Here is a 23,546-nt window from a genome sequence, read left to right as displayed (position 1 = left end):
CTTACAGAATGTAATGAAATGTTGAAATGGTGCATGTCAAATTAAAACGAAACTATGACAATTTAGATGATGATCTCATAAAATCCATGGAAATTATAAACAATAATCATCTGCAGTTGTTGTGTGAAGTCATTTTGTATTTGATTATTAAATATTCAGGCTGTTTTACACACATGTAAAAACTCTAATCAGTAAAGTTGGTTAGTTATGCATCTGTGGAGTTGCTCTTCATTGTAGTAAAGCTGCTGTAGACATATGGGCTGACCCTTGGCTAAAGGACATTTAACAGGTGTAGTTTAAGTTGAGTGATCCTGATACAGCATATCCCAGGCTCATCCTGTCTGATGATGGAAAACAAGTCACATATGGTGACGTGATGAAGAACATTCCTGACAACCCAAAGAGATTTTCCTCTTATCCAAATGTCTTAGGAAAGCAAAGTTTCTCCTCAGGCAAATTTTACTTTGAGGTTCAGGTCAAAGGAAAAACCGAGTGGGATTCAGGAGTCGCCAGAACATCAGTCAACAGGAAGGGAACGATCATACTGAGCCCCAAGGATGGATTCTGGACGATTTGGTTGAGAAAGGTTAATAAATCTCTTCTTGGACCTGCGGGCTGCTTCTCTCTGAGGCCTCAGCCCGAGAAGGTGGGTGTGTTTGTGGATTATGACGAGGGTGTGGTCTCCTTTCATGACGTAGGTACTGCAGCTCTGATCTTCTCCCTTACTGGCTGCAACTTCACTGACAACCTCCACCCCATCTTCAATCCCTCCATGCAAAATGAAAACTCTGTCCCTCTGATCATCTGTCCTGTCAATCAAACTACCTGACATCAACCTCGAAAAGCCTTGTTTTCACAGAGTGGAACTGTTCAGTTTGATATTTCTTTGCGTTTCCTCTCGGAACAGAATCAAAAAAACCAGCACCCTTCCCTTGGGGTACCAGAGTAAAATGGTATGGTACGGAGCCAGTCTAGCTCCACCCATGACAGTTAGCTGCTGGATATCCTCCATTGTTGTCTGCTGTGACGTGCTCCATGTCGTTGTTCGTTGTCAACGCACCGGTACAACGTCACACAATGCAGCCATCGGGCACAGTCCACCACCCGCCTACCAAATAAAGATACTGTTCTCAGTCGAAACGCAAGTCTATCCCAGGACTTTACCATTCCAAACCGAACTGTACCATAATTGAAACACAGCATATCAGATGATCACATTACCTTTACGCCCTACATCTTCTCCTTTTTGATAATCGATTAATCGGTTTGAAGCTTTTTTCATGATTAAAACAATTTTTTTCGATTTGTTTAAGCTTCTTAAATGTGAATATTTTCTTCATTTCTTTGCTCCACATAACAAAGAAATCATTAAAAGTTTATCATTTTGGTTTGTGGACAAAACAAGACATTTGAGAACATCATCATTTCCACTGATCAACATTTAAGGTTTTTTGATATTTTATGGACTAATCGAGAAAATAATGGACAAATTAATCGATTATGAAAATAATCGTTAGTTGCAGCGCTATACTGTATGTACATGTGCATGTCTTTCATGATCATTGATGTGGTTAGAAGTTATAACTTGTTTTTTTGACTTGGTCAAGCTGTAGTTTAGAGCAGAATTAGCTGTTAATGTTGAGCTAATGATGCTAAATCTAAATGTTAAAACTACACTTCTATCAAAATTTTAAATGTTAATTTTAAAACTATACTTAAATCTAAATAATCTAAATGTTTAAAATTAGCTGTTAGCGTTTGCCGAGTTGTGTTTTTTTATTTTGAAAGTCCTGACCGGAAGCAGGTGAAGCGGCTTGGACAGCGGTGATGGTGCTGAGGAGAGAGAGAGAGAGAGAGAGCGCATCCTCCGCTGTCGCTCCACACACACACAAACACACACACACACACACGGGTCGTGTGTGTCGGTAGATGTGATGTCACCGTTGCCGGTACATGTTATTTTATTACCGTGACTCCCTGCCTCCCTCCTCCCTCCCGGTGACCTCCGGCCCCGGCTCCCGCTCCCGCTCCGGCCGCAGAGATGGTGGATTTGTCCCAGACTGGCGCAGTGTCGCCGGGACACAGTAGAGGCGGGCAGGGCTGCTCCGGCTCCGGGAATAACGGGAAGAAAACGTCGAAAAAGTCGAGAGCAAGAAGAGGCAAACGAGGCAGGAAAAGACGGAACAAGAAGAACAACCGGAACAACAAAACTCCACCGCCGTATTTACCGCCGGAGGTATTTACCTGCCGCGCGTTAGCGTTAGCCCCGGGATTAACGGGACATCCAGCCCGCTAGCTACTTAGCATGCTAGTTAGTAGTGCCGCAGTAAACGAGCTACTCGTAGAAGGCTAAGTTCTGCTAGCGCGCAATAACACATTTATTAAAACATTTATACATATATAATATATATATGTATAAATATGTTAGTTTATACACATCATTACCCCACACCGCTAACACTTGCTCTTCTCTGTGCTGCTGAATACGTCACACCAAAACTCCACTCACATATCTGACAATTAAACACATTTGTGTCTCCGTGATAAAGGCGCAGAGTTCACAGACGTTTCAAAACATGTTTTCTAAAACTGTGACTATCACTGAATAATTCGGCACATACTGTGACATCTCATGTGTTACCAGTTACCAACTGTAGCTTCTCACTTTTTAAGGGAAGAGGGTTGTCAGTGAAATGCTGCTACTGTACCTTTGTCTGAACGAGGTGGACACATTATTTTATTTAAATCATACTAGATTAATTAATTGTAAACCGAATTGAGAGGTTAATCCTGTTGGTGTATGACAAGGTTTGATTCAAGCATTAATTACTAATAATATTTTCCTTGTTATTTTGTTGTTGCCTTGGAATGAGCCCCCTATATACTGTTGTACTGGCAGGTTTGTAAAATAGCACAGCATGAAGAAATTAAAACTGGTTCAGATAAGGGACTCTTGGGTTTTTATGCAGCTTGAAGTAGTTTTTCATACACTCATATTTTTGGCGGACAACACAGACACTGGGATTGTGGATCAGTGAGTTGCAATGTGCAATTTCACCCCTAGATGTCACTAAATCATACACACTGACACTGTAATGGGAATACACTGGATTCACTGCACACCTTACTTGATGACATGAGTTTAACTAACGTCCTCTATCTTCTGTCTCTGTGTCCAGGCTGAAGAAGGAAACATTGAATATAAGGTAATTAAATCATCACATTAATTAAAATTAACCCCAGAACACGACAACAAAAGACTCTACTGCTGCGTCGTGTGGTCACTTTGTGTCACTGAGGTCAATCTGAACAAAGGATTTTAAATGCAGAATTTTACAAAATAAGACATTTGAACTTAACTTAAACTTCAGTTTATACCACTCTCACTCTGTGGGTGTTTGCTCTTCTGCATCATCTTGTGTCGTCACAGCTGAAGCTGGTGAACCCCACTCAGTATCGCTTTGAGCATCTGGCCACGCAGTTAAAATGGCGGCTGCAAGAAGGCCGCGGCGAGGCCGTCTACCAGATCGGAGTGGAAGACAACGGCCTGTTGGTCGGTCTGACTGACGCCGACATGAAGGCGTCACTCAAGACTCTGAAGAGGATGGCAGAGAAGTAGGTCTCCTCGTGTTTGCCCCTAACCACTGCTAACCATCGCTAATCACCACTAACTATCACTAACCACTGCTGATCACTACTAACTTTTTGTCTCTATTGTACTAGAAATGCCTCTTTTTAATCTTGTCTATGATGTTCCTTGTGTCATTTGTCATTGTCTTTTTAAGGTGCATGGTGGCTCTGTACCTGTACAATGACAATAAAAGACTATTTTATTCTGACCATCACTAACCACGCTAACCAGTGCTAACCACTGGGGGGTTGAAATCACCAGGGACACCACGGTATTTGTGAAATCATATAATCTGATTATACTCACACAACAGCTCTAGTGAGAGTGAGCACTTGGCTCCATCTAGTGGACGGAAACGACACAAAAATCTTTTAAAAATTATATTAAAAGAAAATACAAAACACAAAATATCGCATTGTTTTACTGTATCGACCCTACCACTACTAACCACTGCTAACCATCACTAAACATCACTAACCACCACTGCTAACCAGGATAAATAAAACTGCGTGAGTTTGTCTCGTCAGAGTCGGAGCTGACATCACTCTCCTCCGGGAGCGGGAGGTCGACTACGACTTGGACAGAAACAGTCGTAAAATCGCAGAAGTTCTCGTTCGAAAAGTTCCAGATGACCAGCAGGTGAGACTCTTTCCTCCAGGTTTGTCCTTTGATCACATTGGACCCACCTGATGGTTATCATGTGATCTGTCTCCTGCGGACAGTTCCTGGACCTGCGGGTGGCCGTGCTGGGGAACGTGGACTCGGGTAAGTCCACCCTGCTGGGTGTCCTGACGCAAGGCGAGCTGGACAACGGGCGAGGACGAGCGCGTCTCAACCTCTTCAGACATCTTCACGAGATCCAGACTGGACGCACGTCCAGCATCAGCTTTGAGATCCTGGGCTTCAACAGCAAAGGAGAGGTAAACACACGTCCTCGCATGTCCTGTTTCGAACCTGCGGACAGACGGACGTGACCTTTGGTCCTCTGACCGTCCATCCACTCGTCTACACAGCACATTCCAGAATGTTCCATGTTTCCAGAGGATCAAACCATTTTATCAGAGGAACTGAGAAGACCTTATTTACGTTTACGTTGCCAGAACATTCTAATGTCCTCATCGTCCTCTCCTGTCCTCTCCTGTCCTGTCCTGTCCTGTGGTGCAGGTGGTGAACTACAGCGAGTCTCGGACAACTGAGGAAATCTGCGAGAGCTCGTCTAAGATGATCACGTTCATCGACCTGGCCGGACACCACAAGTACCTGAAGACCACCATCTTCGGTCTGACCAGCTACTGCCCCGACTTCGCCATGTTGGTGGTGAGCGCCAACACGGGCATCGGTGAGCCCTGACCACACCCACAGGAAGTACCAATATCAGACCAGTTCCTGTGCATCAATAGTAGTCAGTCATTAGAGAAGAACAGTAGAACCTGTGTGGTGTCCTCTGGGTCATGATGTGGGTTCTCCTCCGTCCAGCTGGAACCACGCGGGAACACCTGGGTCTGGCCATGGCGCTGAAAGTTCCCATCTTCATCGTGGTCAGTAAAGTGGACCTGTGTTCCCGTGGTACAGTGGACAGAACAGTCCGACAGCTGCAGCGAGTCCTGAAGCAACCGGGCTGCAACAAGGTTCCTATGGAGGTCTCAAACCCTGACGACGCCGTGACCGCCGCACAACAGTTTGCACAGTCCACCAGGTTAGTACTGGTGCTAGTACTGATTCCAAGTTCCGACTACAAATGGAATGCACCCCGAGGGCCCAGTGCCACTACAGATAAGAACTTCCTGTGTTTGGGGGGCGGAGCTTTGACCAGGATGTTAGCGGTTGTAACCTGTTGTTGTCGTTAGCTTCTGTTAGCTCTGAGTCGTACTAAAGTTCAGGTGAAAACGTAAACAAAAACATGATGATTTTGGGGGCGGAGCTTTGATGTATGTTGTTTCCAAACTTACTGACCCTCTCTGTGTGTGTGTGTGTGTCTGTGTGTAGCATCACGCCCATCTTCACTCTGTCTGCTGTGTCTGGAGAGAGTCTGGACCTCCTGAAGGTTTTCTTGAACATTCTTCCTCCACTGAGCAACAGCAAAGAGCAGGAGGAGCTGATGCAGCAGCTCACAGAGTTCCAGGTACACACTCACACTCACACACACACTTATTAACCCTCTCATGAGCATCATGAGGATTTATTTAGATCTTCTAAATAAATCTGCTCCATAACTGTCAGTTACTCACCTGTTTACTGAGAAGCTGATGTCACAAACGTGTGATGGTGAATCTCGTCTGTGATTGGACGCTCGTTCCTCTGAAGTCTTGAGGTTCTACCGTACTATATGAGAACATGAGGGCCACAGGGGGCGCTGTGTCAATCTCAGCTGACATAGGGCAAGAGGCGGAGTCACAAAGCTACAAGTTAGAATGTGGTCTTCACCAAATTCCTGTGTGTGTGTGTGTGTGTGTGTGTGTGTGTGTGTGTGTGTGTGTGTGTGTTCACAGGTAGATGAGATTTACTCAGTTCCAGATGTTGGGACTGTGGTGGGAGGAACTCTGTACAGGTGAGATCACACCACAAAAACACTGAGTTCATCCACTGAACTAAAAGACTTGTGTAATAAACTCTACGTCAGTTTAAGTCTACGATCTCTAAGTCACATGATCACGACTTCATCTCACTGTTAAACTGAAGTTTGTAAACCACTCACTCCCCCACACCAAACCTCATCAGTGATTTTAACATCACACACACAGGAGTTGTTGATCGGCTTTTAAAATATTTAATTTAGACTTAACTCACACTGTGTGTGTGTGTGTGTGTGTTTGTGCGTGCATACAGTGGAGTGTGTCGGGAGGGTGAGCGGCTCGTGGTCGGTCCGACAGACGAGGGTCGTTTCCTGCGTCTGAAGGTCGGCAGCATCCAGAGGAACCGCTCGGCATGCAGAGTCCTGAGAGCCGGACAGGCGGCCACACTCGCTCTGGGAAACTTTGACCGTTCACTGCTGCGTAAGGTCAGAGGTCAAAGAGTCTTGTTCTTAGTGGATGATTCCACATTGTCGTTGGGTTGTGCTCTGCAGAGCTGTGGTGCGTGACACCGCTGTCATGTGACACTGCTGTGCTGTGATTGGCCGTTGCAGGGCATGGTGATGGTCAGCCCTAAGATGAACCCGACCATCTGCCGTCAGTTTGAAGCCGCCATCGTCCTGCTCTTCCACGCTAAGACGTTCCGCGGCGGCTCCCAGGTCACGGTGCACGTCGGCAACGTGCGGCAGACCGCCACCGTCGAGTGTCTTCACGGGAAGGTCCGTTTGTAGATTAACGTGAAGTGTGCGAGCATGTGACCACATCACATGACCTCTCTCTCTCTCTGTGTGCTGCAGGACGAGCTGCGGACAGGTGAACGAGCCGTGGTTCGTTTCCGCTTCATCAAACATCCCGAGTATCTGCGCCTGGGCGCTAAGCTGCTGTTCAGAGAGGGCGTGACCAAAGGCATCGGCCACGTCGCCCGCTTGCTGCCGCCCTTCCAGAACCATGACCAGAACCAGAACCTTGACCAGAACCTGCCGCTGCATTAACTCCGCCTCCTTCACCGACAGGCGTCACACTTTGCGGGAACTTTGACCGCTCAGATGTGTTCGTCAGATAAATCCGTTGTTGTTTCATCATCATCTCCGTTTTAATCCCGCTTGTTTAATCTGATCGATTTCAGAGGATTCAGTTGAGGGAGAAGAGACTTTGTTGTCAAACATGACACAGGAAGTGTTTACGTCTGAAATCTGAAGACGATTTAACTCAACATTTCCAACTCTGACCATGTTTTTCTGCACTTTTCTCCAGTCGTGGATCTGTTGTCATTTTAAATGAAACGCTGGCTCCGCCTCCCACTGAAATCTCACCCACCGTTAGCGTGTTCAGGACACTAACGTTTTTAGCCGCGACATCGTTCGCCCACTGGAGTAGAAACTGCTCTTTCACAAAAACCCACGTCTTTAAATCTGAGTTCAGTTCAAATCACTTTGAAAACGTGACGTCGTAGTTAGCATCAGTTAGCATCTTCACTTTTCATGCAAACTTAAAACTCGTAGATTATATTTTCAGTGACTTTTCCTGAAACTTTATTTAAAAACAAGCAAGTTTAAAAAAGAAACAACAGATTTTTGGACGGAACAAACCACGAGGTTAAACATGAACTTTTATTCCACGACATTACTCCGCAGTTAGCTTTGTCGCGATGCTCTGCCTTTTCTTTTGCACTTTATTGCGTTTTAATAATTTTTACGAATTCCCGATGTTCAGTGACAGTGAACAAACACCGACGTTTGTTCCTTTACTAAAGTTTATGTTCATCGCAAACAGCACAGTTAGCATCATCGGGTAAAGGTGTCAGTGAATCAAAAATGTTTTTTCCACCTCGCCTTACGTTGACCGCGGACGCCTGCGTGTTCGTGTTTACACTGAAATATTTGCAGTTTGTTACGACTTGTGTGTTTTTTGGCAAACGTAAACGTGTGAAGCTGAACGTTGGCTGCATGCTCCTCCTCCTCCTCTAACTCAAACGTTGTTTCCTGTGAATCCTTGGACGTTTTCTGTTCAAACTGAGTCACTGATGACTTTGCACTTTTGATTCTGACTCTGCATGTGTGGGTGTGTGTGTGTGTGTGTGTGAGGTCAAAGTGTCTTGACCTCAGAGATGCTAAATAGTGACATCATCACGTTGTTTTCCCTCTGATCAATAAACTGCAGTGAAAATAACATGAAACACCCGTTTGTTTTGAAGCTGAATTTGTTTTCAAATCAAAATGATTTGAACGTCAACGTACTCCCATCATGCCTTTCGCTGTTTATGGACGCGCCGAGCAAAACGAGAACGCGGACAGCTCGTTCACAGAGCCGAAAGGCATTATGGGAGTAACACTACTGCACATCCTCTATGGGCCGCACACCCGGAAATAAACGTGGAAGTAACTTTTTTGGCATATGCGCTGGGTGAGCAACTGAATGAATGAACAGAGCCAAAGGGGCGGAGCTCTATCCAGATCTTATAATACATCCATGGTTCATCCCCCTTTTCCCTGTTGGCGGGTGGAGGGTAAAGCCTCTCCTCATGAAAGGCCCCACCCCTAGTGGGTGGTGATCTCCCTAGAATTGTCCAACATTCAAACTAAACTGCCAGCTGGGGCTTTTTGTACATTTTCCCTCTGCCTTTAAATGTGTTTAAAGGCAGAAGGTATCTTTGGCCTATGGACTTTGGTGAGGGAGAGTGAGTAGTTTACAAAGAGATATCTACGATAAATCTAAGATATCTTAAACTGACACAGATTTCATTACAGGAGACTTTTGTTAAGTGGATCAAATCTGACCCTCAACCTGAAACAACCGGAAAAATCACTTAAGAAGAAAGAAATCCATGCTCCTTTTAAATCAAGTGCTTTATACTGAAATGTTTGGTTTCAGGAACATTAATGACATAAATATGAAAAACAGGAACAAACTCAAGTTAACGCTGCAGAACAAAAAATGAGCCCAGCAAAAAAAACATGGACTATTCCTTTAAATACTCAAATAAAGGAAAACAGTTGACTCAGCAACATCACAAAATAAAAGTGTAAAAAAGAAAAATCTACTTATGTGTCGGCTGTTCACGACACTTTGTGCTGACGTGGAGAAGATGCTCCGCTGAGCGCTAACATCGCGTCCACAGGCGTAAACAACCAAAGCTCCGCCCTCATTCTCGTCCATTGCTGCCGTCGGGTTTAAGCGAGGCTCCTCTGTCGTGGTTTGATCCTCAGGTACAGCTGCGAAAATCAAACACAAGAGTTTAAATCAGGAAGAGTTCACTCAACGCTGTCGCTTAGCAACAGAGCTGCTATTTTTATTGAAAGTATTTTTGGGGGGAATTTTGTGAACATTCTACGAAGGATCCACTTGTTTCCAAGTCACAGTGGTTTGTGTTGCAATTGTCCTTTAAAAGCAACCCCCAAAAGAAGGCGGGGCCTGGATTGAGACACAGCCCACCTGTGAGAGGCGGTCTGGTTTCATTAATTTGACAAAATATTTTTGTTTCCTTCACCAATAAAAAATCCAGAGAAATCTGAGAGAGTGAAAGTTTGATCTGAGGTGTTAGCAGTCGAGTGTGAGCCGCCTGCAGGTAAACCGGGTCAGCTCACCCCCAGCAGGTTTCGGGGGATGTAGCCCTCGTGGTCGCCACATCTCGCCCACCACCAATCCGCCTCCACCTCGTCCTCCCGTCTTAGCACTGTCATGCAGTCGCCGACGCTGAAGCCAAGCTCGTCGTTGCTCTGAGGCTCGTAGTCCCACAGGGCGTAGACCACACCACGGTTCATCACGCCCATCTTCTCCTGAACGCCTACCGAGAAGAAGACAGAGGGAGAACCACTCAAAACCTGGACCGTCCAAACAATATTTAACAGTGCTGTACAGTTAAATCCTGGAACCTCCTGACAGATCCTGGAACCTCATGACTGACCTTGAAACCTCTTGAAAGAACCAGAAGCCTTCTGACAGACCCTGAAACTTCCTGATTGACTCTGAAACCTTGAAAGAACCAGAAACCTCTTCACAGACCATAGAACCTCTTCACATACTCTGAAACTTCCTGACAGACCCCAAAACCTTCTGACAGACCATGAAACCTCCTGATAGACCCTGAAACCTCCTGACACATCCTGAAACCACCTGATGGACCCTAAAACCTCTTGAAAGAACCAGAAACCTTCTGACAGACACTGAAACGTCCTGATTGCCTCTGAAACCTCTTGAAAGAACCAGAAACCTCTTCACAGACCATGGATCCTCTTCACATACTCTGAAACTTCCTGACAGACCCCAAAACCTTCTGACAGACCCTGAAACCTCCTGATAGACCCTGAAACCTCCTGATAGACCCGTGAAACCACCTGATGGACCCTAAAACCTCCTGATGAACCCTGAAACCTTCTGACAGACCCTGACATCAAACACTCCTAGGATCCTATGTTGACCTAAATCACTTCACTGGGACCCGAGAGACAGCGTGCGCCTTAAAAAACAGGTTTAAGTCGACAGGAAAAGGAATCCTCACCATAGAGGAACTGGGAGCACTGGGCGTAGCCGTCCTCCATTTCTTCACATTTGTCGGCAGCTGTTTGCAGGTCGCTGTAGGTGGTGGCAAACACAGCAGCTCCAGATTCCACCAGGAACTTACAAACCTGAACATTGTTACAGGAGGCCGCGCAGTGTAGAGGAGTCCTGGAGACAAGGGGACAAAGACAGACTTGTTAAAGCTGATGGACTACAACAGCTTCAGGACTGCTCATTCTGGTTTGGACTCACCAGCCATCGCTGTCAGCTGCGTTAATGTTGACCCCAAACTGAACCAGAAACTTGACGATCTCCGTGTGACCGGCACAGACTGCGTTGTGCAGTGCGGTGATGCCCTCGTCGTTTGGCAGACTCGGGTCCTCCACCTACAGACGTCAAGAGTTCATCTGCTCATTTAAACCATGCTCATCTTTTATTTATGTCAAACCGGACAATGGCGTGACTCACATCATAAATGACTCTCTGGACGAGGTCGTACTCGCCCTCCAGAGACGAGTCCAGCAGCAGGGCCAGAGGGTTGAACTTGACCCGCATCCCGCAGTTGATCCGGTCTGACCCCACTTTACGAAGGATAGACCTCTTACCCTGAGAGGCAAAACAGAGTCAGATAACTGATCCTTTACGAAGTAAAATTTCAAATTTAGTACAGGTCTTCGAAGGGATTCCAAGACCTGTCCTAAATCTGGTACCGCTACCTCTTAGGTGAGTCTGAACCAACAGTAACTGCTGATGCCACAGTGTGTTGTCAAAGAGTCTGCCCTCTAGTGGTGAGGTATGAGGTTCACAGCCCTGCGCCCCCTTCCTCTGTGATCAGGCTAACACAGATAGGTATCGGTATCGATAATCAGTATCAGTCCTGATAAGATTTGTCAGAAAATATCATTGTTGTCTCACCGGCGGCACTGTGACCTGTCCTGTGACCTCTGGCGGCTGCAGATTAAGGGTGTCATCTCCTGGCTCCGCCTCTTCAGCACAGGGGTACGGTGGGGGCGGGTACGGCGGGAACTCCTCAAGAAAGGGGTCCTTGTGTCTGAAGGTTGGACACGCCTCTTCTTCCTCCTTCTCTTTGTCCTCCAGGGACAGGCACAGAGAGCGACAGGAGGCAGGGTCAGGGATGGGTGAACGAGGCAGCAGAGGGGGCGGGGTCAGGGAGTCCTCTGGGCTCTCAGTGAGCAGCCCGTTTAAGTCTGTGGTGTCGTCGACCTTGGACGTAAAGTCAACCCCACCCAAATTCTCATCATGGACTTCAGACCGAATGTACAAACCCGCTGGCCCGACCGTCTCCATGGGGATGGTTTCCATGGCAGCCAGAGTGGTTTTCTGGTAGAGCAGCTTCTGGATGTTGGGTCCACCTGGGCCCTCGGGCTCCGTGATGGAGCTGCGTTTCTTCAGGGGCCGCGGGGCGTGGTGCAGCCGACGACGAAGGGCCTCCAGGTCAGCATCGCTGGGGTTCCTGTGAGGGTTGGACAGGAAGGGGAGGAGCTTGGTGGGACTGAGCGGTCGTGGGGTGGCACGGTCTGCTGTCTCTCCTCCGATGCCTTCACTGTTGCCAAGGCAACTGTTGTCAACCTCGCTCCCATCACACAGAGTGGAACCAGAGTTTACAATAGCAGTGTCTGAGGAAACAGACTGCTGACCCCCGCTGGCTGGGAGGATTGGTTTCCCATACACTGTGATGAGACAGAGACACTGACGTCAGAAGCAACATAATCACTTTCTAACAAACAGACGCTTTAGTTAGTAGTGAACTGTTAAAAGCATAAATATCATTTGATTGGCCAACGCTGTCAAACAAACATTTTTAAACTTTGTCTGTGTTTTCATAAACATGGTGCGTGTGATGGTAGCGTTGGTGCGTCACCTCGAGGCTGACTGCGGGGCAGCGTTCCCTGACTGCTCGGCTGGTAGCCTTTCCCCTGGGTGTACATGGAGTAGATGGAAGACGCAGTGACAGTCTGAGGTTTCTGCAGAACATGGGGGTGGAGCCCGTCTGAGAGGTCAGGGGTGTAAGGTCGGACGGCGGCAGCCGGCGGGCTCTCCTGCTTGTTGGGTAGAGGGAGTGTGTTGCAGTGGCTGGAGACGACGCCTGGAGCGCGGAGGTGAGCACCGACCGACTGCGCCTTACCAGGGAAGGTCCCGGTGCTGTAAGCGGGCTTGGAAAAGGTGGGCGGGCCTGACAAGGAGAAGGGTTTGGGCTTACTGGGCACTGGAGGTGGCACCACCATCTTGGAAAGACCTTTACTTGAGGCCTGAAGGTGGAACAGGTGTCAAATTTAACAATATTGTGACAGTGTCACATGTTCACATTTATAACGCGTTACATTGCAGACGAGATAAAAATCGCACCAATCAGGAATCTTCACGTTCAAACCCGACAATCAAAGTTTTACCTGATTGTCCCTGAGCAGGCTGTCAGTGTTGTGATTGGTCCGTGCAGGGACAGGGGGCGGGACGTCAGACCCAGGGACGCCCTTCTGATCTGTGAGCGTCTCACCACCTACAGGACAAACGTTCATGCCTGTCATGATGTCGTTAATCGCCTCATCGACCAATCGGGATGCAGGAAATAATCACATTCATGAGACGCAATAATACGAAGATTTTGTTAAACCCTTTTTTACAAACACAATAATGGACGTACGCAGATATTCTGTCTCAGTAAAAGACTGAAAGTCTCATGATTTGGACAGGAATTGCTTGGTAAACTGACCTGAGTTGCGTCGGCTGATATTGGACATGCGCGGCAGCGTGGAGGCGTGGCTATAACCACCACTGGAGTCAGGAGAAAGTGGACTGTTCCAGTCAGAGAGTTTGATCTTTGAGGAGCTGAAACCTGTGAAGAACAGAAACAAAAGGTACTTCAGACGGAGAAGTGGACGACAACATTGTCTTCCAGTTGTAACAACATGAACACCTGAGGCAGGTTTGGCGGGTCTGGGCGGCGGCTTCAGCGCCGAGTCAGGCATTGGCAACGTGGCGGTGCCGTCTGGGTACGATGGCTTCACCAGAACCTCTTGGCGAGCCGTGACCGGAGGCCCCTGAGACGATTGGATGTATGGCCCCACCGCGGCCACTCTGGAGCCTACACCATGCTGAAGGGCGGGGCCTTCTGACGCCACCTGCAGAAAACAAACATATTTACCTGCTGGACAAACGGAACTCTGGTCGTAGCTAATGCTAACCTTGATTCTAAGTATAATGTTTCTTTTCCATCACAAAGTTCTAACTCGACTCAGATTAGTTTCAGTCTCGTTGTTTTCCGTGACATCATAGCTCCTCCTCTGTGTGGGCGGAGTCATTGTGGCTAAATGGAGATGAACGCATGTTTTCAGGATTTTCAAGTCTTTTTTAACTTTGATCTACAGCTTTGTCGTCACGCTCATGACTCTTCGGTGAGGGAGGAGAAGAAACTGAGTGAAGTTAGAAGTAAAACATGTGGAGCTTCATCTTTATCTTGATGTAGCTCCAGGACTCACGGGCAGGTTCTCCTTCTGCTGCAGGACAATCTTCTTCTTCCAAAGACGCTGCCTGAGCTCAGCGAGCCGCCGGTCCATCGTGGCCACCTCCAGGTTCCTCTTGTTCAGACTGTCTCTCTGCTGCTGCAGCCTGGAGCTCTGGTCCTGGTTCAGCTTATTCCTCAGCTACAGAGGAGGAGGAGGAGGAGGAGAAGAAGAAGAAGTAGACGGGAGGAGGCGTCAGTCAAAGGAAAAAAGAAGAAGAAGAAACAGGAAAGAAAATCTCTCTTTAGTTAGCTTAGCCTAAACTGCTACACTCTGCACTCTTCTTCAGTGTTGATGGTTGAAAAGTGTCCACACTGCCCTCTAGTGGTTTTCATGATCTACTGTCCTGTTAGCATCCTAAACTGTTAGCCTATGTCGCGTCACATTTAAACTGACAGTTCAGGAATGATTGATTTCCTCCACCTGGAACCATGCAGCCAATACTGTATTTACCACTTTATCCTCCACTGGAGGGCCGCGCGTGGGGGGGCTGTGCCAGACGATCAAAAACCCGGTTTGCTCTGCAGGAAATGTGCTAATGTGCGGCTACTTCCTGTTACTGCTAATGTTCCACCATAGTTGTAGAATAAGATAAAAACATATATTTTATTTTGTAAGAATAACGACTAACATGAAAGAACAAAGGTCAAAGGTGACGGTGAATGAGCTCTGACCTGCAGCTCCTTACAGAGACGCTCCAGCTCTGCTGTGGAGGAGGAGGAGGAGGAGGAGGTGTGGTGGTGAGGAGGGGGAGGGGCCTCTCTCCTGTTGCTCCTCAGCACCTCCAGCTGGTCGCTCAGCTGCTCCACCCTCGCAACGGCAACCAGCAACTCCCTCTGCTTCTGCTGGAACAAACCGGTCATCTGCTCGATCTCCTCCACTGACACACACACACATGCACACACACATACACAGAGACACACACACACACACGTTAATCCGTCATTTCATAATGATGATCCAGAGTCAAATATCTGGTGTAATTTGGTTTAATCTGACGTGTCCATCATGTCATCATCATGACAGGTCATAGGTCTCATGACGGGTCACAGGTCTCATGACAGGTCACATGTCTCATGACTGGTCTCATGTCTCATGACGGGTCACAGGTCTCATGACAGGTCACAGGTCTCATGACGGGTCACAGGTCTCATGACGGGTCACAGGTCTCGTCTCATGACGGGTCACAGGTCTCGTGACAGGTCACATGTCTCATGACTGGTCTCATGTGTCATGACGGGTCACAGGTCTCATGTCTCATGACGGGTCACAGGTCTCATGACAGGTCACAGGTCTCATGACGGGTCACAGTTCTCATGTCTCATGATGGGTCACAGTTCTCATGTCTCATGACGGGTCACAGGTCTCATGACTGGTCACAGTTCTCATGTCTCATGATGGGTCACAGTTCTCATGTCTCATGACGGGTCACAGTTCTCATGACTGGTCACAGGTCTCATGACGGGTCACAGGTCTCATGACGGGTCACATGTCTCATGACAGGTCACATGTCACATGATGGGTCACAGGTCTCATGTCTCATGACTGGTCTCATGTCTCATGACGGGTCACAGGTCTCGTCTCATGACGGGTCACAGGTCTCATGACTGGTCACAGGTCTCATGACGGGTCACAGGTCTCATGACGGGTCACAGGTCTCATGACGGATCACATGTCTCATGACGGGTCACAGGTCTCATGACGGGTCACAGGTCTCATGATGGGTCACAGGTCTCATGACAGGTCAAAGGTCTCATGACGGGTCACAGTTCTCATGTCTCATGACGGGTCACAGTTCTCATGTCTCATGACGGGTCACAGGTCTCATGACTGGTCACATGTCTCATGACGGGTCACAGTTCTCATGACTGGTCACAGGTCTCATGACGGGTCACAGGTCTCATGACGGGTCACAGGTCTCATGACGGGTCACAGGTCTCATGATGGGTCACAGGTCTCATGATAGGTCACATGTCTCCGATCCTGGCTGCTGATTGGACAGTTTTAATGACAGTCACTGATTTAAAGCTCACGTCAGTAATAATCTGATTCACAAACTCATCATCGTTGACCTTTGACCCTTCACACATATTAGTGCAGATTGTTTATTGTGATTAGTTAAATAAACACTCACCCAGTTTGCTGTTGCTCAGACGTTTCTGCTCCACTTGGCCCCTGAGAGCCCGCACACGCCGCAGCTTTGCCTCCTGATTCACAGCGTTTTCTCTGAGCTGCTGCAGTCGCTCCTGTTCACACACTTCCTGCTGCTGCTGCTGCTGCTGCTGATGATGATCCTGCAGCTTCAGGCACCGCAGACGCTGCTCCTGTGACACCAACACAACGATCAGGATCAGATTCAGCATCAGTCATGTCTAAGTGCAGCCTATAGAGGTCAGCACTGACACTGTTACACACACACACGCCGTCCATGTCCACACACTCGCCGTCTGGACGATGTCCTCACTTTGTCGCATGCTGTTTACGATGTTCTTACAAGAATACAACAAGATTTCACACGGATTCATCTTTCATGGTGACCGCACCCACCAATCCAGTCATGTGACCTGTGGGTCGTACCTTAGAGGCCAGAAGCTGCTGCTGAGCATCGATGTCCTGCTGCTGACGACACGCTAGTTCCTGTAACTCACTGAGGGACACCTGAGAGAGAGACACACACACACACACACACAGGGACATGAATGTGCTGACTCAGTGTCTTCATCCTCTTTTATTGTTATTATTATTTTTAATTAAAGGGCCTTGAATTTTTTTCTTTCAAGGATTTCCCTCCGCTGAATTTGGGAAAAAAATTCAAGGACCTTGAAAGTTTTTGAAAATCACATTGGTCATTGAAATAGTTTTTCCCAAATTAACAAACTTTCGAGGATGTCAAGGACCCGTCCGAACCCTGAAGGGCACATCAGCTGATGGAGACATGACTTAGAGTGACTTTCAAAAACCTTCAACGTCCTTTTTTTTTTCAAAAACGTTCAAGGATTACAAGGACCCTTTGCGAAAACCTTCAAGGGCTTGGAATTTTGACCCATGGTCCTTGAAATCTAAATATTAACTTAACTTCTTCAAGCACTTTCAATGACCCATGCAATTTTCAAAAACATTTAAGGATTTCAAGGCCCTCCTGTGGGAACCCTGTGAGACACTGACGTTTTAACAGCTTCTCACCCCGTTCTCCAAACACCTGTCTGCAGCAGTTTTCACCTGGTTCCTCTTGGTCATGTGACCTCTGGATCCACCTGGAGACACGCACACATGCACACACACACACACGTGTTGAAACATTATTAAACTGCCTCTGTGTTGAGCGTCAGTTTCTTGTTTAGTTTGTTTCTCACCTGCCTCGCGTCCTGGCGCCCTCTGGTGGTGAAGGAGGTAACGCACCTCCCCTCTCTGCTGCCCCCACTGCAGTAACACCTCCATCATCCGCTCACCTTCTCCAACAACTCGATCTGATGCGTCAATAAAAACATTTAAAAAAACGAAACATACAGTTTCATTCCATTTGGACTCGGAACTCGGAGCAAAAACACAATCCTCAGTCTGGTGACTTGAGCGTACTTGGGAAAGCCATGTATCCCAGAATGCATTTCTGCGGAACACAGCAGCAGATAATACAAATATAAACCTGAAGTAAATATTTATCTCTGTCCCGAAACAAAGTTTTAAGATCATTTAGAATTCAAACTTGAGTATTGGGCGTGTAACTCACCTGAGCCTCTCCACATCTCAGACAGGTAACAGTCGCCCTCTCCTGGCTCCTTACAGAACTCCACCACGTCTCTGCACAGAGTCTCAGGCATGACGGGAACTTCAGTGACGAGACGGCGATCTTTGTTACTGAGAAAAACTGTGAGGAAAATCTGTAACACAACAGAGAGACATCACTGTGGGTGTGGTAACTGTGGTAACACTGATCAATAACAGGATTGATTTATTGATATATATATATATATATATATATATATACATATATATATACACACACACACATATATATACATATATATACACACACACATATATATACACACACACACACATATATATATATATATATATATATATATGTGTGTGTGTGTGTGTGTAAATCTGTGTTCCTGTTCTATTTCAGACATCAGATATTTAAGGACATAATTCCCATGATGCACTGGGCCATCTGTTTCTCCAGCAGGACGTCTGCTGACAGGCTCTGAGCCAGAGACACAGAGACACAGAGACAGGGAGACAGAGAGACACAGAGACACAAACAGAGAGACACAGAGACAGAAACAGAGAAACAGAGAGACAGCGACACAGCGACACAGAGGGAGAGACAGAGACACAGACACAGACAGAGACAAAAGTATAATGGAGACACTTTTTCACATTTACACGTGTGGGGGATCACTTCAGACCAGATGGCTCTGTGTGTGTGTGTGTGTGTGCGTGTGTCAGCAGTGATAATCCAGATTACTGTTCCAAAACCAGAGAAACACAGAGCATTTTCAGAGCTCGTCCTCAAACTCTAAACTCACTTTGATTTTGTGAAAAAGTGCAAATGAAATGTTCTCATGTCATCGTCTCTGAAAAAGACAAGTGTCTCGTGTCCTCGTCTGTCACTGCTCTGGAGCGCCACTTACAGGCAGAGTATTGAATTGTCTTCAGTAACCAATCACTCGCTGTGTTGCTAACATGCCAACACTTCCTGTCATGTGATCTACGGTGGCCTAGCATGGACTAATGCAAATCTCACAACAGTATTAACACAGCAGGACGTCTCACTCCGCCTCCTCCTCTGTCCTGCCACGCCCCCTCCTGCTGTGATTGGCTTTCCTCGTTCCTTGGTAGACCACAGCTCTTTGATTGACAGCAGTGACCCACTTTGTGTGTGTGTGTGTGTGTGTGTGGATGAGGACAGTGATGCTCCAGTTTTCCTGCAGAGCTGAATGTAGGACACGTTGTCCCCGAATGTCTTTAACTGAGGACAATTCAAAGTTTCAAAGAGTCTTCAGTGTTTCTGTGAGCAAACTGCGACAAGTTCAACGACAAAGAGCTCAAATGAAAAGTTATTAAAAGCGTGACATTTGGCTCGTGTGTGAGTCAGAATGAGATCTGCGTGGTTTGCAGCGAGGTTTTGTTTGTTTTTGCGTGAATATCGTCACCAGTTCTTCTTCTGAGGTAAAACTTCGCAATAACTGGTTGCAGCAAATGTTTCGCTAAAAAGTCGTTCAGTATGTTTTTGTGTGTAAATGTGTCACTTTATCGTATGTTTAGTAATGTGATAATTCATCTAACCAGGTCATCGACAGAGACACCACCATACGATAATATCACGATATTCAAGTCACAATACCATATTATCACGATATTCAAGTCACGATACCATATTATCACGATATTCAAGTCACGATACCATATTATCACGATATTCAAGTCACGATACCATCATATTATCACGATATTTAAGTCACAATACCATATTATCACAATATTCAAGTCACGATACCATCATATTATCACGATACCATATTATCACGATATTTAAGTCACGATACCATACTATCACGATACTCAAGTCACGATACCATATTATCACAATATTCAAGTCATGATACCATCATATTATCACAATATTCAAGTCACAATACCATATTATTATCACAATATTTAAGTCACGATACCATCATATTATCACGATATTCAAGTCATAAGACGATACTATCACGATGTCACAGTTTGCGTATTTGTGTAATCATATATTGCGATAAACTCACAGTTCTAGTGAGACTGGGCACATGGCGCCATCTAGTGGACTGATGATTTTTTTCTATGCTAATCCACAGAAAGTTTGTTTATTTGTAACTTCAGTAAAAAAACAACTGATAAATATTGTCATTAAACGTCTCAGTTTGTGTCAAATTACAATATCTTTATTGATACAAACAAAACTCATGATCTCAGTCTCTGAGGCTTCAGCCGTTAATCTGCCGAGGAATTAGCGTGAGAAGAAGCCCCTCCCCCGTCAACCTGTCTGACCCAGTTTCCTCTGATCTTTATACGTTTACTGATTATTATAATTAACTCTATCATCATCATCATCATGTGACATCACTGTTTCTAAAGTGATGTCACTTCATTTAATTAAACGTCCGATGAAGACGTTAAATGACTTTTGTTCTAGTCGTGGTTTTTTCAAAAGGAAACATGGATGACATGTGGACATATGGTGGATTAACACACACACACACACACACACACACACACACACACACGCACACACACACACACACACACGCACACACGCACACACACACACAGCCTATGTTGTTTTTGAGCAAAAAAAACGTTATTTTACTGTTTTAATGACTTGTTTCTTTTATTAATATTTAGTTTACACATTATTTTTTTATTAAAGATTTTATTGAAAACACTCATTATCATGTAGATTGTAGAGATTACAGCGTCGTTCAATAACTGAAGTTATTCAGTGAAACTTTTTCTCTCCCACACCAAACCCCATAGAGAAAATCTGCTGCTGGTCCTCTGCTGCCTCGTGTGGTCAATTTGTGTCACCGAGGTCAATCTGAACAAAGGATTTTAAATGCTGAAGTGACAAAATCAGACATTTGAACTTAGTGATGAGGGCAGCAGACAACACAACACCTCCTGTGTGTGTGATGTTAAAATCACTGATTTTCTCTGTGGACTTTGGTGTGTGAGAGTGAGACTTTAGCCACTTAACAAAATCTTATCAGATAATATTTGCGTCAGATTAAGTCTATGATATTTTAGGAATATGTTCACGTCTTTATCTCACTGTGAGACGACTTTTTCCTTTTGGATTATTCTTCATCGTTTTTATCAGACAGAGAATAAAAGTGTTAAAACAAGACCTGGATGATGAGTGTGATCATTTCCTGCTTCATTTCCAGCACAACGAGACGATGCAGTGATTTTAACAAACACATGTTTTTAGGTGATGAGCGTAAAAGGGGTGGAGCTTTAAAAATGTTTGGTTAACCGCGCGGTAACGCTGTGAGTGCGTCATAAAAATGATGATTCACGTGTATTTATATATAATATTTCATATCTGAACACGACAACGTCACTCCTCACAGAGGAACCACATGACCTTCAACAGCATGCGTGTGTGTGTGAGTGTGTGTGAGTGTGTGTGAGTGTGTGTGACTGGTCACTGTGGCAACAGTTACTAAGCAGCATAGCTCCACTGAGTCTGGAAGATGATAAGAACACACACACACACACACACACACACACACACAGACTTCATACATTCTCCAGACTCTTAACCTCAACCACCACAAATAAATACCTACTCCTGACCTTTGACCTAAACCCAATTCTAACCCTGACCTTAAAACCAGGTCATAACCATGAAAAAGCTCTTAAAAGACATGAGGACCAGACAAAAATGTCCTCACTTCCTCCCTCCCTGTCTGTCTCTCTCTCTCTCTCACACAGACAGACAGACAGACACAGAGAAGTTGACTTGTTCCTCTTCATTGAAAACACACTCTTCTTCCTCATCTGTCTCCACGTTCCTATCTCTGACTGTTTAAAGGACAGTTCAGGGTTTTTTCACGTGTGCTTTTAAAGCCGTCAACACATTTGTCATCGTTTTTCCCCCAGAGACAAAATGCTTTACGACGTGTAAACATGTTAGCACGATACGAAGAACACATTTGAGTGTCTACGATATCTACATCACATGATCACGTCTTTATCTCACTGTTAAACTGATTTTCTCTATGGGCTTTGGTGTGGGAGAGTGAGTGCTTTACAAACTTCAGTCAGTCTGTGTCTCAGCAGCAGGGGGCGCTCACAGCACACATGCTCCAAAAATATGTTAGTCTCCCTTTAATCTGTGAAGAATCCTTAATTTGATATAAAAAACCCTCAGATAAAATCAGCTCAGTCAGAGGCGGAGCTGAGTTAAGCCTTTATTTCCCATTAGCATTTACCTTAACGTGTGTGTGTGTGTGTGTGTGTGTGTTCACTCACCGGCATCATGTTGTCTCTTCTTCACTCTGTCGCATCCAGACTGCAGATCTGCAGATCATCAGATCCACCTCCTCCTTCTCCTCCTCCTGCTGCTCGTGTCTCCTCCTCGACCTGTTGCGGTGGGTGGAGCTTCAGCCTCGTCCTACCTGTCCATCAGTGACGGTGCACGGTTTGTTTTATGAACAGGAGCAGCGGGAGACAAAGAGCGGCGGGCGGAGAGGAAGCTGCTGCTGCTGCTGCTCATCAGTCCGGATTCACACTGAAATCGCTCTGCTGCTGCACGGAGGTTTAAGACGCGGAGATCCGGAAACGAGCCGCAGCGAGTGAGAGACAACATCCGGTGAACCTCTTCACAATAAAAGCGTAATTTCTTTAGACAAAACCGTTTTACATTGAAATAAATGTATAGAAATACAAATCTGAACTGATCTGCTGATCTCACTGTAAGACAGACGTTTGCAAACCACTCACTCTCCCACACCAAACCTCATAGAGAAACTCAGTGATTTTAGCTGGCGGGGACACAGGAGCTGCTGGTCCTCTGCTGCCTCTTGTGGTCACTTTTTGTCACTGAGTCTAAGTCTAAATTAAATATTTTAAAAGCCGAAGTGACAAAATCAGACATTTGAACTTAGTGATAGAGGCAGCAGTGGATCAACAACTCCTGTGTGCTGTGATGTTAAAATCAATGATTTTCTCTATGGACTTTGGTGTGGGAGAGTGAGTGGTTTGCAAACTTTAGTTTCCTGTTGGAAAAGTCTGTGTAACAGTGAGATAAAGATGTGAACATGTGACATAGATATCACGGACTTAAACTGACGCAGATTTTATTACACAAGTCTTTCGTTAAAGTGAATAAAATCTGTTTTTCAGCCATGTTTACACTGAGTGTCTGTGTCTCAGGTGATTATCAAAACCCCAAACAATAGACACATAATCCATAAAATCATAAACAAGATGCAAATTCAACGATTAAAATAACAATAAATATATTTTAAATATACCGTAGTTAAAACATTTTTTTAAGAAGACTTTTATTCTGAAGGGCAATTTACACACAGTGCCATTTTAACAGATCTAACTTGACCAGCTGTTCAGCGGTGTCTCCTAGCAACGGGAATAAACTCCTCCTCGTTCATCCTGGTGTGTGTGTGTGTGTGTGTGTATTTGAAGGTTAAGACCTGGGGTTTCAGACCAGAACCTGGATCAGATGAATCTTACTGACACGAAGGTGTCAGTTCGATTTTTTGTTACTGACTCAAAATCACAGAAACACATTTGTAGTAATGACTGGGTCACACCAACAGA

The 23,546-nt window shown here is 45.8% G+C and overlaps 3 protein-coding genes across 4 annotated transcripts; 2 read left to right on the top strand and 1 right to left on the bottom strand.

Moving 5' to 3' along the window:
* The first annotated feature begins 26 nt into the window (after positions 1 to 26).
* On the top strand, positions 27 to 1,225 carry LOC131466777 (E3 ubiquitin-protein ligase TRIM21-like). The gene is made up of 2 exons (XM_058640218.1): positions 27 to 35; positions 296 to 1,225. The coding sequence occupies exons 1-2, from the start codon at positions 27 to 29 to the stop codon at positions 827 to 829; spliced, it is 543 nt and encodes a 180-aa protein (XP_058496201.1). The 3' UTR covers positions 830 to 1,225.
* A 619-nt stretch (positions 1,226 to 1,844) lies between these two features.
* gtpbp2b (GTP binding protein 2b) lies at positions 1,845 to 8,377 on the top strand. The gene is made up of 12 exons (XM_058640770.1): positions 1,845 to 2,236; positions 3,180 to 3,206; positions 3,431 to 3,615; positions 4,159 to 4,270; positions 4,354 to 4,551; positions 4,796 to 4,970; positions 5,108 to 5,327; positions 5,618 to 5,753; positions 6,121 to 6,179; positions 6,458 to 6,629; positions 6,756 to 6,920; positions 6,999 to 8,377. The coding sequence occupies exons 1-12, from the start codon at positions 2,042 to 2,044 to the stop codon at positions 7,191 to 7,193; spliced, it is 1,839 nt and encodes a 612-aa protein (XP_058496753.1). The 5' UTR covers positions 1,845 to 2,041; the 3' UTR covers positions 7,194 to 8,377.
* A 654-nt stretch (positions 8,378 to 9,031) lies between these two features.
* On the bottom strand, positions 9,032 to 22,713 carry LOC131467041 (apoptosis-stimulating of p53 protein 2-like). 2 transcript variants are annotated; one of them, XM_058640731.1, is made up of 18 exons: positions 22,239 to 22,713; positions 17,947 to 18,097; positions 17,573 to 17,686; positions 17,403 to 17,473; positions 16,797 to 16,877; positions 16,354 to 16,543; positions 14,894 to 15,099; positions 14,196 to 14,360; positions 13,634 to 13,838; positions 13,430 to 13,552; positions 13,110 to 13,237; positions 12,581 to 12,968; positions 11,614 to 12,389; positions 11,167 to 11,304; positions 10,951 to 11,084; positions 10,700 to 10,866; positions 9,786 to 9,985; positions 9,032 to 9,413 (listed from the first exon to the last, which is right to left on the bottom strand). In XM_058640731.1, exons 1-18 carry the CDS (start codon positions 22,245 to 22,247, stop codon positions 9,372 to 9,374), a joined length of 3,288 nt encoding a protein of 1,095 aa, XP_058496714.1. In that variant the 5' UTR covers positions 22,248 to 22,713; the 3' UTR covers positions 9,032 to 9,371. The 2 variants fall into 2 exon arrangements, with proteins under 2 accessions (XP_058496714.1, XP_058496715.1); XM_058640732.1 differs by having other exon boundaries at positions 13,110 to 13,216; positions 22,239 to 22,711.
* Between the last annotated feature and the right edge of the window lie 833 nt (positions 22,714 to 23,546).

This window comes from Solea solea, chromosome 10 (assembly GCF_958295425.1).
Source record: "Solea solea chromosome 10, fSolSol10.1, whole genome shotgun sequence".
Classification (NCBI taxonomy): Eukaryota; Metazoa; Chordata; class Actinopteri; order Pleuronectiformes; family Soleidae; genus Solea; species Solea solea.
The sequence above is the reverse complement of the archived record's forward strand: the minus strand, read 5'-3'. Positions and strand labels throughout refer to the sequence as shown.

Excerpts from the sequence above, each read along its gene's own strand:
- gtpbp2b (XM_058640770.1), top strand. The coding sequence starts at position 2,042 with ATGGTGGATTTGTCCCAGACTGGCGCAGTGTCGCCGGGACACAGTAGA. Across the intron at positions 3,207-3,430 it reads AAGGAAACATTGAATATAAG|CTGAAGCTGGTGAACCCCAC; the intron begins GTAATTAAATCA and ends GTGTCGTCACAG. Across the intron at positions 6,630-6,755 it reads ACCGTTCACTGCTGCGTAAG|GGCATGGTGATGGTCAGCCC; the intron begins GTCAGAGGTCAA and ends TGGCCGTTGCAG.
- LOC131467041 (XM_058640731.1), bottom strand. Across the intron at positions 13,238-13,429 it reads TATCAGCCGACGCAACTCAG|GCATGAACGTTTGTCCTGTA; the intron begins GTCAGTTTACCA and ends ACATCATGACAG. Across the intron at positions 12,390-12,580 it reads GCCCCGCAGTCAGCCTCGAG|TGTATGGGAAACCAATCCTC; the intron begins GTGACGCACCAA and ends GTCTCATCACAG.